At 40.7% G+C, this 18,159-nt stretch overlaps 1 protein-coding gene across 1 annotated transcript in view; it reads right to left on the bottom strand.

Moving 5' to 3' along the window:
• The window catches only part of LOC139711984 (protein FAM117B-like), an 82,211-nt gene extending 64,511 nt beyond the window's left edge, over positions 1-17,700 (bottom strand). Inside the window, exon 1 of the mRNA XM_071623828.1 lies at positions 17,092-17,700. Coding sequence (XP_071479929.1) covers positions 17,092-17,359 — 268 coding nt within the window. The 5' untranslated portion in view covers positions 17,360-17,700. The remainder of the gene's footprint in view (positions 1-17,091) is intronic.
• Between the last annotated feature and the right edge of the window lie 459 nt (positions 17,701-18,159).

Here is an 18,159-nt window from a genome sequence, read left to right as displayed (position 1 = left end):
CACACCGTCATTTCATAATCCATGTAAGTAAAACTTACAATGTTGCTCAATGACTGCGCTGTGGAATGTATCACATTCCGTTATGTAATGTAGTCCCCATTAAGTTTGCAGACTGACAGCGCGCGCACACACACATACACACGCACGCATGCACAAGCATACACACCCTCAAAATTACTTTTCCACGAGGTGCCCCCCCCCCCAATGTCGTGACCCACGGTACGCCACTGCTTATGGGTACTACATGACTTTGTAAATCTCACAATACCCATAGTGTTCATGACCATTTAGCGCCCTTCTCATTCTCAACAGACGAGTCATATTGGCATAAAATTAGGTTATAACTGTATGCAATGTTGCCATTCAATTTGCACTCTTTATTTACAATAACTTGATTGTTGATTTGAGCAATAACTTGAATATGATCTCTACATTGATGCCAACAGTGCATGGAGAAGTTGTGTTCGACTTCTAACAAAATCCTACACGCATTCGAGGCATTTTCGGACAATGGATAAGAAGTTGTCTTACGCCCTTTTTACACTTGTGTTTCTTAACCCCGGACTTTCTCTGACCCAGGACTATCATTTAATAGTCCCGTACCAATTTTTTCAGCTTTTTACACTGGCCAATTAGTCCCGTACTATCTCTTGTCCGGGGCTAAGGAGAAAACTGACCTTTTTACACTCGTATTTCTTAGTCCGGTACTTTCCAAACCACATGAATATTCATGATTACGCTGTGTACTGTACACGTACACGCACGCACCGGCAGCACTTGATTACCTCGTTTCTGATTGGTCAGTGAGGGTCGGACTTCGTCTCTGTCGCTTAGCCCAGGATTATTTTTTCATTCTGTTTACACTCACTTGCTTGGCACCGCAATTGCGGTGCTAACCCTGCTATTTAGCAGGGCCAGATAGTACCGGACTATCGGTGGGGCTAGCCCACTTTGGCAAAAACGAGTGTAAACAGAAAGTGGGCTAAGGATAGTCCCGTACCAACGGTGGGGCTAAGGCCCCCCCTTAGGCCAAAAAAAAAAAAATTGTTGCACTGGCGTAACATGAGATTTTCAAATAGGGTCGGTCGGGCGGATTTTTTTTTTTTTTTTTTTTTTTTTTTGGCTACCTGCATTTTACGTGTAAAACTCGTGCTCAGCTCAGTAAGCAGTTACAACTGCTGCACCGAATGTGCTGTGTTCATCTATTCTACAAATCATTTATGAAGCCGATATTACTGGAATTATACCCCTTCACAGAATTTAAAGATGTTGAAATCCCTATCCTGAATGTTTTCACTTCATATTTTACTATTTTGACTTAGATAAGATAGATGCAAATTGACCCATATGTACGATCTTTTCATCGCACACGGCGATCTCTATTACAGTCCCACATATACAGATTCGCGTAAGTTCTCCACACAAGAAACCTATGGCAAAACTGTGCACAATACATCGCAGTCTGAATGCTACGTATACACTGAATAAATCTTGTTAGAGTACGTGTCCGTGTTGGAAACAGATGACGTACTGATCAAGGAAGGCTTATGCGAGGCGCTAGATCTCTCCCTCGTACATCCGATATCCCCAGAGCCGTTTCCACTTCCGGGTTTGTGCGATCGCGATCGCAATCAACAAGATATTTGATATCGATAGCAAAAAATAATAATAAAAAAACATGGTGTCGGCGGAATTTTTAGGGTCGGGCGGGTTACGCCAATGCAACAATTTTTTTTTTTTTTGCCTTATAGTAGTCTTCTCATCCAGCCGTGACTGAGCAGAAACTTTAAAAATTCATAACTTTTGAACGGATTGTCCGATTTTCCTCAAACTCTCATTGATGTGTTCTACTAATATTGCTGTAGTCACTCAATCCACAAGTCTATGAAGGTGAACTTGTCCTTTAACATACGTCCGTGACAAGTTGGGGAAATGTACACTTTTTTCAAAAAGTAAAATTGCGAGGCCGGGCCCAGCAATTTTGTCTGTTTACACTGCCGGGCTCGGCCGCGCTTTTGATTCAAACCTTTCAATATGTTGTCGTAGTGGTGCTCTGCTTGTAAACAAATGCAATTTGGTATTGTCTGGTTTTCAGACCCTTTGCCAAATGAATTCCGTGGTGACGAAGTCGCCGTTCGGGCAAAGGCCTTTGCTGAAGGAAAAAATCCTTTGCAGGACAAAACCACCTTAAACTATACTAGTTTTCGACGTTGAGGGGGTTAATATCCTGAACAGCGAAATAGTATGCAGGCAGAGGGTTTGGAAGCCAGACTAAAATTGACCGCGCATTTGGCCCAGTTTAAGTTTACACTGAGAAAAGGCCGGGCTCGGCCGCGGCCGAGACCACCTCCAGAGCGAGGCCAAATGCGAGGCCTCGCATTTGGCCTTTTGCGCGTTTACACTGAAGCAGGGCTGGGCCGAGCCGCGGCTGAGCCTCGCACTGTAAACGGGGTCTTAGTACCGCCTTGCCCAGATCAGGCGTGAGTACCTATTGTGCACACTATGTATACAAATGCATATTAAACGAAGTACTTGATTGGTCGATCAATTGCATACACATGCGCAGTAAATTATCATACGTATAATAGATAACATGCAAACTTTTGCTAAACACCGTACAAGCGTTTGCCAAACAACACTCGCTGATTGGTCAATGAGCAAACGTTTGCTTAAGGCAGTTGCATACGTATGCCCCAAACGAATTATGTCCGCAACGGCCTTATGTCTTATGTCCGCAACAGCCTGCTTGAAGCTGTACAGTCTTGATGTTGGGGTATGTTTGACTGTTTATCATTATTATTACATAGGAAACTATCACTATGCGAAACTTCAGTTCAATGCAGGTTTATCATAAAGAAAGTGACTGCTGTGATAGTTCAACTCTTGTTTCAATGAGGAGAGTGCAGAAAGTCGTAGACTAGCATATGATCAACTGAAATGGACACTCGGAAGTTTGAATATTTTCAATAATAATTTCTATCCGTAGATTATCTTATCATTATGGCAATATCATAGGACAAGATTAATCTAAATTTAAAATAAAAAGCACAATTCAATTTGTATTTTCAGCTTGACAAGATACACACACGCTTTATCTACTTTCAGGCCAACATCATTCACAAAATCAGAAATTACACAAAATGTGTGAAATCTAGGTTGTAATTGCCACAGACTTTTGTCCATAAAATGAAAAGTACCAGGATGCTATTGATGAAAAAATCATATCATCTGAAAGCTGAATAAATTCTCTATAACATCTGTGAGACCTTTTTGTGATGCAAGAGCATGCTGTGTAAAAAAATGAGGTGGTGACATGTAGAAGTAAGTCTGCAATGATAATTATGGGACATAAGAGGGCATCCTACAATTGAAGGGCACCCTCACTCAGATTATTATGTAATATGAAAGTTTAGACCATAACCTTTTAAATGACAACATGACACAGTAATGTCAATAATAATACTCAAAAATGGCCATCAACAATCTTGTGTCTGTGCACTGCAAAATGTCTGAGCAGTCTGGCTACGTACGGCGTACATTGTATGTGACAGAAATAAAATGTAGGGTTATGTACACACTGCACTATCAAAGTGCAATTTCACACTATATTCCATTCACGTTGACTTTGAGAGCAAAATAAGATGAACAGAATGATAGCAATTATGTCAAAATCCTATATATTAACATGAAGAAGTTATGGGACTGTGAAACATGCAAACTGGATAAGGCAACAATGTCATCATGTCACAACTTCAATTGGTTTGTACACAAAGATATCATCAAAATCATGTTCATGGTTGATGGTTTAGCAGCGCAACTACACTTCAAGTAGCATGGCTAGGCTTTAGTAAGAATGCAATCTGGGATTTCTTTTTTTTAATGAAGAAACAAGAATCATCAATATCATGTTCATGGTTGATGGTTTAACAATGCAAGATCTACACTTCGCCTAGCCATGCTAGGCGTAGTAATAAATGCAATCTGGGATTTTTGTTTTTTTCATGGAGAAACAAGCCAAACATATGATTTCATACAATGTACACATTTGTATGTAGTGTGTTTAGCTCTTTCATCATAGAGCGCTTGATATTTTTTTGTATCCACGTATACACACATGAATTCTCATTCTCTTTGCCATAGTACATTAACATTTTCTTGCATGAAAACCTTGGGTTCCTGACTTTCGATCATGGCAGAATCTTTGTCAGAGGCAGAATGACAAACACGAAGAACTGACATAGAGGTACATTTACATGTACAGACTACAGATATTGTACAGTCTGTAACAACACTGACATGCACTATCTTGCACAGTGCATGACACTTGTCTGCAATATTTGCTGAAGGGTCACCCTGTCCAGAGATTTGAAATACCGGTAGATAAAATAAAATCAGTGATCTCATCAAACAAGGCAACGTAAAAGTGGTTATTTTTGCGCAAGTAATTTTTCGTGCTCAGCTGGGTAAGATGAGTTTCTCATGTTTTTAATTCTGCGGAATCACGACATGTATTATTGGAACATATGACATGCAAAAATATTTGTGTGTGTTTATTTTTGCACTGGCTTCTGGTTGCGTGAAATGCATAAATATTTCAACACTGTGAAAATTTCCACTTTTACAGTACACAGTAAGTGAGCACAATCTAACATTGCTCATTACTGTCATCACACTTTCTACTCAAACTCAAATGAGATCTGCTGGAATTGCTTGCTGCCTCAAAGTTCCAACATCTGAAGAGTGATATAGACTGTACTGGGTAGTCAGTAGGAGTCTACACTACAAGGAAGCAGATCACACACAAAATCACTCAATGTATAGAACATTCTACATAGTGTTGAATCAGCACGTAGTATTACTGCGTAACCTGGGGTATCGCCTTACCCCAGATAAAGCTTTGTGTAGCACCATATGCACAACGTTGGACACTACTATTCACAGCCAAATTTTAGCAAGCAGCAATGATCCCAGTGCTAATTCATTCATGTTATGACAAATGATAAATCTCAAATAGTTTTTTTTTCTAAAAATGTTATATAATTTTGGACAGTAATTCAGTGGAAACCAAGCACTCGAAAGTTCCAAATCTGGTACGGTAGGATACAGTTTGGTTTGGTTAACTTTTATAGCACTTGAACATGGCCCATGCGGGATATTGCCCCTAGTCACACTAAACATAGACCAAAGAGATGATATCTAAAGTAAAAGGACAAGTTCACCTTCATATACATCTACACAAATTTTGGAAATGTCTGCGCAGTCACTGCTGGATGCGAAGAAGTACAGCTTATGATGTCATATGTGTAGAAGGAAAATATAAAGAGAATTTCACAAAATTTCATTAAAAAACTAGAAATGTCGCTACGGCGACTGGTAGGCCTCCGCCATAATGCATGGTTCTCCTAATAGGTCTCTCGTACAATGTCTTGACAATGTGTGATGACAGTTTCACACAACTGGCAAAATATTAAAATGACAGGTTTGCCACAAATGTGCTGAATGCTCACTTTCCTAGAACTAGGCTCAATTGGATTAATGATTAAAACGTCAGAGTGCAGGTATTTGGGGAACTGATGATTTTTACTTGACTTTTGACCCTTTTATAAGTTTATGCATTGAGTGATTTTCAAGGTATCAAGAAAAAGTATAATTTCAGTATCAAATGGTAAAATAGTATTATCTAAACCTGACCTTTGACCTCACAGTTCCAAAGAGAATCACTGTTAGGTAGAACATGCATAAATATGTAAGTTTCATGATGATACCTTGAGTTACTTTCGAGATATCACGGAGGAAAAAGTGCAATTTAGCACTTTCACTTGACCTTTGACCTTTTGGCAAGAAACTTCCCACAGAATATATATTGGGTAATACATGCATACATCAAGTTTTTTAAAAAAATCCTTCAGGCATTGCATGAATATAAGGAAAGTAGTGATATTTTGAGGAGTTGACCTTGACCTCTGACCCCCTGACCTTTGACCCATGACCCCCAACTTCCCTAGATAATCACTGCCCATCGGTACATGCATATATACTAAGTTCCATGAAGATACCTTGAACCATTTGCGAGATATGGAGAAAAACATGAAATTTCAACCTTTTTTTTCACAAAATAACCTGTGACCTTTGACCTTTTACCCCGTGACCCTAAAATCCAAACAAAGTATTATCCCCCCAGGATATACCCTCATACCAAGTTTGATGTAAAACCACCACACGGTTCTTGAGATATCGACAAAAACAAAATGGGACGGACGTACGGACGGACAGACGGACGTACGGACGGACAGACGGACGTACGTACGTACGGACGGACGGACGGACAACCCGAAAACATACCAGTAATGCCTCCGGCCACTTCGTTGGCGGAGGCATAAAAATACACATCCATCAACTTGTCACTGACGTATCTCATGTCAAGGATAATACAGGGCTGCACACTGGCACCAGTCCGATGGTCAAAGACCGGTAAAAGTCACTGTCGGACCGGTAACTTTTCAGGAAATCCACAAGTTACCGGTCCGACATGACCAGTAAAAACTAGAAATGTCGCTTTGGCGACTGGTATGCCTCCGCCATAATGCATGATTTTCCCAATAGGTCTAGATAGTACATGTGGACAATGTGTAATTACATTTTCACAAAATTGGCAAAATATTGAAATAACAAATTTGTCACAAATGTGTTGAATGTTCACCTTCCTTGACCTAGGCTTAATTGGATGAATAGGAGAGCATGTATCTAGGGATTTAAGGACTTTGACCCATTCATACATTTAGGCATTGAGTAATTTTCAAGGTGCAGGTGTGGAGAATTGGTGTGAATTTCTGAATTGAATAGTAAATTGTTACCATTTTCATCTGGCCCTTGACCCTAAAATTCATAAGATAATCACTTTCAGGTAGAACATGCATAATATGTACTAAGTTTCAAGATAACTTGAGCCACTTCCGAGATAAGGAGGAAAAAGTTAGTTCAGAACTTTCAATTGATCTTTGACCCTTTGACCTTTGAGGCAAAAAAAGAAAAAAAAACTTTCCAGAGAATTTTTATAAGGTTACACATGCATACACCAAGTGTAAAAACAAAATAACCCTGCTGGCATTGCATAAATATGAGGGAAATAGTAAAATTTTGAAGTGTTGCACTTGACCTTTGACCCCTGACCTTTGACCCCATGAACCCTACATTCTCTAGATAATCAATTCCAGTCAGTACATTGTATGTATGTTCCATGAAGATACCTTGAACAATTTTCCAAGGTACGAAGAAAAAAAAGAAGTTTCAATATTTTTATTTGACCTTTGACCTTTGACCCCATGACCCAAACTTTCACCAGAGAATCTTAATTGGGTAATACATGTATACACTAAGTTTCAAGAAAATATCTTCAGGCATTCAATAGATATGGTGGAAATAGTGAAATTTTATGTATTTGACCCTGACCTTTTGACCTTTGACCTTTGACCACATGACCCAAACTTTCACCAGAGAATCTTAATTGGGTAATACATGTATACACTAAGTTTAAAGAAAATATCTTCAGGCATTCAATAGATATGGTGGAAATAGTGACATTTTATGTATTTGACCCTGACCTTTTGACCTTTGACCTTTGACCACATGACCCAAACTTTCACCAGAGAATCTTAATTGGGTAATACATGTATACACTAAGTTTCAAGAAAATATCTTCAGGCATTCAATAGATATGGTGGAAATAGTGACATTTTATGTATTTGACCCTGACCTTTTGACCTTTGACCTTTGACCTCATGACCCAAACTTTTACCACAGAATCTTAATTGGGTAATACATATATACACTAAGTTTAAAGAAAATATCTTCTGGCATTCAATAGATATGGTGGAAATAGTGAAATTTTATGTATTTGACCTTGACCTTTTGACCTTTGACCTTGAGCATGTACACCCAAAAATTGATAGGCACAACTTCACCCCCTAATACACATACATGGCAAGTTTCATTAGGATACCTCAACAGGTTTTGATAGTTACCTTGTCCACAAAATTCATTACGGACGGACGGAAGGACGGACGGACGGACGGACAACCCGAAAACATAATGCCTCCGGCACCACTTCGTGGCGGAGGCATAAAAACAAAAGCACTGGCGGGGTCAGTAGAAAGAAAAAGAGCAACCCCGATCAGGGAGAAACAATGCAAGATATCGCACTGTTCAACAAGTTTTACGCAAGTTTTCGTTTATGTCTACCGGTGCAATTTGTACAGTAAACATATATTAGTTTTGAGCACTGGCATTTGACCAGTTATTCGCGCTCGCTTGTGCATTGGCGCTGCTCACGCACTTCTATGCCATGCAATACATGCAAAGCATGCACAATGTAACTGTTGAAATGCATGTGATTCCCCGATCCCCGTTTTGTTTGTTCGTTTGCTTGCGATCGGTGGCCATGCCAGACAAGAAGCATTGATAGAAGCGCACGTATTTCTGGGTCATTTTACTCATGATTTTTTAAAGCAAGATCGATCCGTTCCCGGCTTCGCAGCAGCATGGCAGTTGACATTATGTTAGAACTAATTTACTTGTGCCGATTTTTGGAAAAAGTAAAAACACATTCGATATTTGGCGATACAGTATTGGATCTGATTGCGTTCATTTTCATTTACACAGTCATTTCAAAAATGAATATTTTCATTCGTTCAGAATGGTCTCATAATGAAGATAGGCGAAAAAAGGATCACAAAATCGGCCCTTCCGTGTACTTTTTAAGAACGCATGCACAAAATGTGAAGTAATAATACTAGGGAGAAAAAAAAATCATGAAATCATCGCAGTCCTGCTTACATATTTGAGGTAGAAATCGTCCCAAAAAGGATCATGAATTTAGCCGCGTCGTACACCTTTCAAAAGCTCATGTACAAAATGCGAAGAGATTATAGAGGAGAAAAAAAAAAAAATAAAGGACACATTTAGTGCGTGCATCATAAAAGATTACAGCCGAATAACAATTCATGAAATCAACGCAATCCTGTTGAAATTTGAGGAAATAATAGGCGCAAAAAGGATCTTGACTTCAGTCCTGCATGCCGTGTTGGTTATCAAAAACGCATGCACAAATGCGACGAGATTATCGGGAGAAAAATAAAAAACACATTTTTACCCTTCTGGTGCGTGCATTACAAAAGATTACATCTGAAGTAATTCATGAAATCGCCACAATCCCGCTAATATTTGAGGTAGAAATACGCGCAAAAAGGATCGTGAATTCGGCCGTGTCTATACCTTTTAATAATGCATTGATGTACGAAATGGGAAGAGATTAGCAGGAGAAAAATCAAGGACACATTTTCAACCCCTTTTGGAGCTTGCATTTTTATAGATTACAGCTGAATAGTAATTCATGAAATTATCGCAATCCCGTTAAATTTGAGTAAACAATAATAGGTGCAAAAAGAATCTCGAATTCGGCCCTGCATGCAGTGTATAATTTTGAAAACGCATGCACAAATGCGAAGAGATTATCGGGAGAAAAATAAAGAATGCATTTTCAACCCCTTGGTGCGTGTATCACAAAAGATTACAGCCGAAATAATTAATGAAATATAGCAATCCCGCTGATATTTGATGTAGAAATAGGCGCTAAAAGGATCGTGAATTCAGGTGTGTCGTATAGGCCTACCTTATAAGAATGCATGTACGAAATGCGAAGAGATTATTGGGAGAAAAATACAGGACACATTTTCAACCCCTTTCGGCGCGTGCCTCATAAAGATTACAGCCGAATAATAATTCATAAAATCATCGCAATCTCGTTGAAGTTTGAGGAAACAATAGGTGCAAAAAGAATCATGATTTTTGGCCGTGTCATATATCTTTTAAGAACGCATTGACGAAATGCAAAGAGTTTATTGGGGAAAAAATAAAGGACACATTTTCAAGCCCTTTTGGCGCGTGTATCATAAAAGATTACAGTCGGAGTTATTCATGAAATCAGCGCAATCCCGCTGATATTTTGAGGTAGAAATAGGCGCAAAAAGGATAGTCAATTTGGCCGTGTCGTATACCTTTTAAGAACACATGTACGGAATGCGAAGAGATTTTGGGGAGAAAAGTGCGTGCATCACAAAAGATTACATTCGAAGTAATTCATGAAATAGCCACAATTCCGTTGATATTTGAGGTAGAAATAGGCGCAAAAAGTATCATGAATTCGGCCGTGTGGAACATCTTTTAAGAACGCACTTACGAAATTCGAAGAGTTTATCGCAAAAAAATAAAGGACACATTTTCAACCCCTTTTGGCGCGTGCATCATACAAGATTACAGTCGAAGTAAATCATGAAATTGTCACAATCCCGCTGATATTTGAGGTAGAAATAGGCGCAAAAAGTATCATGAATTCGGCCATGTGGTACATCTTTTAAGAACGCACTTACGAAATTCGAAGAGTTTATCGCAAAAAAATAAAGGACACATTTTCAACCCCTTTTGGCGCATGCATCATAAAATATTACAGCCGAAGTGATTCATGAAATCATCACAATCCCGCTAATATTTGCGGTAGAAATGGGCGCAAAAAAGGATTGCGAATTCCGTCCTGCAAGTCGTGTACCTTTCAAGAACGCATGCACAAATGCGAAGACATTATCGGGAGAAAAATAAAGAACCCCTTGTAGCGCGTGCATCAGAAAATATCACAGCTAAAATAATTTATTAAATCATCGCAATCCAACTAAGCACCAAGAGCAGGTTACGTAGCAAGTTCATTCGCTGATGTTTAGAAAAAGTCACAAACGCATTTGATACAATCTGATTTTGTTCATTATCATTTTAAACTGTAATTCACAAACAAACATTCTATTGTTTTCTTATCTTTTAAAAAATTTCTCATGCAATAAATAATGCAAGTTTTTAAAAAAATATTGATCTGTAAAATGTACTTGGGGGGGGGGGGTTACGTCCATAAAAAAACAACAAGAAAATAAGTTTGCAAGTCATTTAATGTTCTTTTTTAGGTTGTCTTTGTTGACCGGTAAATTTTCTGTTCGGACCAGTAAAAAATGGTAAAATGGGGCATTTACTGGTCCGACAGAGACAGGTCGGACCGGCAGAAAAAATGGGTTAGTGTGCAGCCCTGGATAATATTATTCTCCCTGCCTTCTGAAAGAGGCACGCCAAGTGCTCTTTTACTATGCAAGAAAAGTGAAACTATATTGTATGTTTAATTTTATTTTTATTTTCTTTATGTTGTTCTACACATTTGACATCACAAGCTATAGTAGTCTTCACATCCAGCAATGGTGTCACTGAAACTTCAAATATTCATAACATTTGAAAGGATTGTCCGATAACTTTCACTGATGTGTTCTAATAATTTTGCCACACATTCAACTTCTCCTTACTAGGGTGTCTGATCGTTCACTGCCAACCTTTGGACGAAAACGTGCCCCATCTCATACTAAATAACATGCAAGTCCCATGACACAATGGAGTCTCACGCTGGGATGACCCCACAATTTGTGCCAAATATCGCCTTTATTGCAAAATCCCTAGTTCATGCCGCTAATACTGAATTCTAACAAATTTGGTATCTTATGAAAGACATCTCAGCATCTGCTTCGCTACTTGCATTGCCGTGAGACACGACAGTTCTTGATGATATGCTGAATTTGAATGGTGCTGTTAGTTTTTCGCTAGCTCCACATCTTGGTATGAGGATACTGACTTGAAGACACCCCCTGCAGTAATTTCTTGGTAACAGTGAACGTTTTAGGCATGGCTTCGTAAGCAAGAATCCATAGAAATGTCTGTGCAAAGGGGCTCATGCATATATGTAAATTTAACACACATCGCTGTCACATAGCATTTGCGGCACGAGGCCGGATCGCATGAGCATGCAGCGAGCTACGGTAGCTAGCTACACGTAGCTAGCTTTGTGTGTGTGTGTGTACATACGTGCGTATCTGTACCACTGCACTCATGAACAGAAAACTGAGTTGTCGCTTGTGATAACCCTACAACACATGTAAGATTCCCATCTCATTCACTATGTGGATACAGTCACGCTCGCAAACACTCTCCGCTCCTCACATTTTATCGGGGATTGCGCAACGGTGTTACGGCAGTGGAGGTGAAACTTGCAGTTGAACGAGGCATGGAATGGCGCTCATAGGTCTACGAATTGAATGTAAACAAATAGCGAGCACATATGTACGCTCACAGTGCACACAGTATGATGACACAACAATTAGGGGAGTGGCTTCTGTGCTGGTTACTCGTTTTAGCTTATTGTATGCTCATTAACAGTCGCTGGAGATCCGCAAAGCTCGTGCAGCTTTTCAGCGTCATTTGCAAACATGATTTGGGCACCTTTTGCTCATTCTCGGTGAGAAAAAGTTGTAATATTGCCGTGATTTGAAAGCTTAATTTCTCAAGATAGCAACATCATCTCACCATGAAATTTGAAATATGTCTTAATGATGTAATTCTCTTTCATATAAAATAATTCATAACTGGTTTTTCAAGGAATTTCAAAAGTTAGAAAAATACTCTAGACACCCTATTAATATGCACACGTATGATGTGCCTTTACGATACTGGTAATTATTGACTCCCGAGTGCGGCTGTTTCTACATCATTGCCTACGCAACTACTGTATAAAGGTCTAGCTGCATGAGCATACCCAATCGTGGTTGTTATTTTTGTCATAATCCATTATCTATAATCGACAAAGTGGGTCACATCAGTATCCACTGATCTTCGGTTACTGTATACGCGGTTATTTTCGTGAATTTCGCGAGCTTCGGGCTGATCGCGAAATTAAAAACACGCGAAAATATTACCCCGTCATACCTTATGTACAAATCGATGACAAAATGCATCCAACGCTTGTCGGACCAACGCGGCTGTTACACCGGCCAGTACGTACACACACTCCTACTAGTACGTACGCTATGGGCAATGGGGCTGCGGACTGTAGCATTTAGGATCACGACAGGGTAGAATCACGGACAAATATCAACTTGATATCAAAAAATTTCTTCAATTTGAAGACTTACCAGTAAAGTTAAAGTATTGACAACAGGGTTCGTGCAACATTTGGTTCTGCCAATAGTCCCTTTCTGTTCGAATTGATGACTTAATGTGACTCAGTCGAGAGGAACCTGGGAGAGCTTGAGAGCCACACTGAATTGATGGCCAGCGCATGTGAACACATCACATGCGCACAAATTTACGGATTTCTGTGTGAGTATGTGCTGGCCGTCAATTCAGTGCAGCTTTCCCAGGTTCCTCTGGACCGAGTCACGTTAAGTCATCAATTCGAACAGAAAGGGACTATTGGCAGGACCAAACGTTGCATGAACCCTGTTTTCAATACTTCATCTTTACAACCAAGTCTTCAAATTGAAAATTTTTTCGATTTCAAGTTGATATTTGTCCGCGATATTCTCCTGTCATGATCCTGAATGCTACAGTCCGCAGCCCCATTATACGCTATGCGTACGGGGCTGCTGGTCGCAGTTACGTGCTACAGTACGTTTGCCTACGCGAACGAACACCGGCTCGACATGGTTGGGTGAGGCCAAGGGATGCATGTAAAACTTTCGCTAGCGCTAGCGCAGCTCTAAAAATTTGTCATCTACATCTATATTTGTTGCAACATTTGGTAGGTACTTGTGAATGCCGTGTGTGAGTGTCTCGGCGTCTCACTGCAAGTTCCCGTAATTGTTTCATTTCATAAATCTTCTACTGTGTCTTTTCTATTGTCATGTTTGGGAAGTCACAATGCAAATGGAAAAACGTTACGAGTACGTTGGCAAGTGTTTGAACGTGTTTCTCAGGCTTGGCAGTAGACCCTACTACTAACGTCACTAGTATCAATCGCGAATTTAACAACACGCGAAAACGCCACTGATACCGCGATTCGCGAAAATATCTGTACGCAAAAATAATGGCATATACAGTAATAGAGTGAATCGCATGCAGCTTGTTGGCAAATAGGATTGCTAGGGCACGATTGATCACCATTATACCTACCCACTACTGAATCAGTCCAGGAAACCTGCTCATGGGGGGGGGGGGGGCACTCCTGCTTGTAAGGATCCCTCCTCCTCATGAGCATATCCGGGTGCTCATGAGGCCCTCGGGGTGAGATGTTCAAGAGGCCCCCCTGTTCACTTATCATCCATCTCACATCTGACATATAAATTGTTGCAAGTTTGCAAGGTGATTTTTTGCTATTCACATACAGCCTCTGTACATGTCCACTCTCCATGATGAAAAAGAGGAAAAAATTCTGTCTGCCCTTTTCGACAAAAATTGAAATTTAATCAACCGATGTGTAGCAACCCACCAAAACATGAGTTCCAGCGAGTTCGCTCAATGCGGGGCTGCCGCACCTATCGGCCTGATTGGACTCAAAATTGCTTTTTTTTCTGCGGTTCTCACCTCTCCACGCATGAATCAGCCCGATGAAAGCAAAGTTTAGCATCACTTCAGGTTAAAGAGAAAAATAAAATCAGAACTAACCTGATCTTGTGCACTACATCCCAAATTACTACTAGTATTCCACACTGATAGAGTAAAAGCATCAAAAATATCGAGTCGCATCAGGCCGATATATGCGGCAGCCCTGCATTGAGAGAACCCGCTGGTGCCCATATTTTGGTGGGTCGCTGCTCATCGGTCGATCAAAACTGGAATTTTGTCAAAAAAGGCAGACAGAATTTTTTCTTCTTTTCATCGTGGAGAGTAAAGATGTGTGTGGATAGCAAAAAATCATTGTGCGAACTTGCGACAATGTAGGATCCGTTATGTCAGATGGATGATAAGTAAAATTTAACTCAAAATTCAGCGGAATGTTAGATATCAGTTGCGTAATAAAGCCCGCCACACACTATACGACCATAAGACCATAAGACCCAGTCATACGACCTGCCAACACACACTACAACATGTACATGTACAGTGTATATGACCTGACCTTACGAGCAGGCATACAACTGTTCTATCAGTACATTTTACCAATGAGTATTAAAGCGCACGCAGTGCGCACTGTGTGCGCTTGCATTTTACTGTATTGTGAATGGCTGAAAGCCCACGGCCAGTCGTAGAAATTCAACATGTCAAATCTCTACGACTGGCGCTAAGACCCAGTCGTACGACTAGAAACTGGCAAGACTGTGACGTCACACTTCCAGTCTTAAGGTCGTACGACCGGTCGCATCGTATAGTGTGCGGCGGGCTTTAGTTTCATAAGGAGATATTTGTCTAAACCTGCAGCTGAGACACTTATTCATAAATGCTTTGATTTCTTCTGGGTTGGATTTTTCGAATTCGTTGTTCAAAACATCAATGGATGCAAAATTCTGCTGCCTGGATGATAACTTTTACTAAAAAAGTTTGATTCCATATCACTAATTCTCCATTCTCTACATTGGTTACCTGTAGAAAAAAGGATTATTTTCAAGATTCTGTTATCAGTACATCATTCAGTTCATTCTTTTTCCCTCGTATACCTACATGACTCTGTTCAAAATACAATCTGACACAAAGTCTACGTTCATCACCAGATGCATTGTTATTGTAAATGTCAATATTTTCGTGTGATTAATTTTTTGCGCTGAGCTGCTCAAAAACATATCCGTGGGCTCCTGAATTGGCACCGCGCAATTCTCAATCCATTCACAATGTGTAGAGAAAATTGTGAAGATATTTTGATGGGTTGTAGAATTCGCGCTAGCCAGAAGTAGCGCGAAATACGCGAAAATTAATGTACCTCAAAAATTTCAGCATAACCTGATTTTACAGTTACACCCAGAGTAAAACATGGATGGGGCGATCATGCTTTCTCCGTTATGGGACCAAAATTGTGGAATCAGTAACCAATTCAGTTAAGGCAACTGTCATCTACAGAAACATTCAAATCCAAACTTGAAACGTATCTGTTCCTCTCACACCGAGGACAATAATTGCAGTCTATAATGTTCGGAACAATTGTATTCTTTATCTGGTATGTACTTGTTGTTTGTCATTTCCTTCTTTGTTGTCACGTTTGAACATGTATGTACCGGGGGTATATCTTTTCATTTTTTTGAAGCGCCATGAGCACTGACAGATGGACATGTGCGCTATACAATAGCCACTATTATGATTATTATTATACACTGGGGTGAACAAGGGGCCTCATGAGCACCCTGGCCATGCTCATGTAAGTCATAAGGATGAGGGATCCTCACAAAAGTTGTATGAGCAGCTCAAAACTTGGCTTCGCGTAAAAGTTTACGCAGTATTGCGCTGTTTTATGTAATTTTTGCGTAGTTTGCATAGTTCTTACGCGAACAATGCGCGAAATATGCGTGGAATATCAGTGACCGTTCGCGAAAATACAGCCGTTATCGCGTTCATGCGTGCGTGGTCTGATCTGTTAATGATTATCGCGTGATCTTTCCTTAGTTCTTGCGCAATTCATCGGTGATTTTCAACGCATAATTCAGCGAAAATTCTCTACGGACAAGCACGCACAACCAAATTTCATGCATGATTCATGCATTTACGCGACTTTTTGGCAGTGTGACCGGGCCCTGAGGGTCGAGGCTTGGCTGGGAATTTCTACGCAAATAGACAACTGCACTGCTTGTCGGGGACTTGGCCAGGGATTCTATGCAAATACTGCCCGGCCTGTCGGGGAATTGGCCAGGGATTTCTATGCAAATACTGCCCGGCCTGCCGGGGAATTGGCCGGGGATTTCTACTTCAATTTTGCCCAGCCTGTCGGGGACTTGGGGGGGGGGGGGGGGGGATTTCCGCGCAAAATTTGCCCGACCTGTCGGAGACTTGGCAGGGACTTGGCCGGGTGGTGTAACATCCTGAAATTGCAAGTGGGATGCAAGTCCCGGCCATCCCCAGGTACCCAAGGGCCGGGACTACGAGTACAATTGACAAGTGCATTAGTTTTACAGAAGACTAGGCCCTAACCTGTTTAGATTCTAACGAGTAACGTTTAGTAGGGATCTACAGATTCGAACACGTTAGACATCTATTTAAGTTTACATAGAAAACGTGTCTAACTGGTTAACTGTTTAAATAAACAAACAAAGTTACCCTTGAAGCCCGGAGAACTAGGACTTCTCTCAGGTGATGTTCTGTGATCGGATGACCTGTGCTTGGTTTTGTGAGCGTCGGACGACGATGATGGCCATGGTTGCGTGGCTGTAGGTGACGAAGCTGGCCCCGGGCTTGATCGACGACCGTTGCTACTACGCGTTGGGCTTCCTTGTCGTAACGTAAATGGATGCGTTGCCCTGATCGGCTGTGGGCCACCTCTTGGAGAAGCATTTCGACGCAGCCTCGAATGGGCCTGCGTGGACATTCTTCACCAGCTACGAGTATTCTGCAGAATCTGCAAACAGACAGTGTCCTAGTATTTTTACCTGTTCAAACGAACCACAACCCCGAGAAGTGGACTAGACGATTCTAGAGAACTAGAATCAAAACATGATCCACACCTTATTCCGAAGACAGTCATTCATAGAGGTACTACTAGTACCTTCCTGCAAAGGTATCCATCTACACGATTCGATTGTTTGGGCTCTGAATGTGTAACGTTAGGCTAAGCGCAGGCTGCTGCAAGTTGGAAAGCAAGCTGTGTAGTGTAGCGAGTCGATCTCATGCATGCATGCGGGATATACATCGGATATCGCATCGCAACCAGTGCAGTCTACGTTCGTGCCATCAACATCATAGAGATATGTCTACATCAAACCTTGATCACCCCCGACCCCTAGTGAGTGCTCCCACGCAGCTTGGTCGTAGACTCTTTTGAAGCGTATGATGCGCTATTTTCGTAGTAGCCATTTGACACACCGCGGAATCGAATGAATGAAATTATGTCCATACATCGGTGAACGAGGATGATAAAAACTCTGCATACGAGACTGAGAAAAAAGTCGGGTTCTGATTGGTTGGTTGTCAGTTGTCATCAGCCACATTGACCTTTCCTATGAACATCACGCAAATTACTGGTACTGTATGATTATTGCTCTCGGATAACTACTAGTATCGGACATGACTGTGTAACAACCTTGTTTAAAAAAAACAAAACAAAAACAAAAACAAAAACAAAAAGCGGTTACTGTAAAAGAGAAAATGTGTTAATCCACCTCTAATCGA

The sequence above is a fragment of the Diadema antillarum genome, unplaced genomic scaffold (genome assembly GCF_040938485.1).
Source record: "Diadema antillarum isolate AM-2024a unplaced genomic scaffold, OU_Dant_1.0 seq00001743_RagTag, whole genome shotgun sequence".
NCBI lineage: Eukaryota > Metazoa > Echinodermata > Echinoidea > Diadematoida > Diadematidae > Diadema > Diadema antillarum.
Note: the sequence above shows the minus strand (reverse complement) of the source record. Positions and strands in the feature narration are given on the sequence as shown.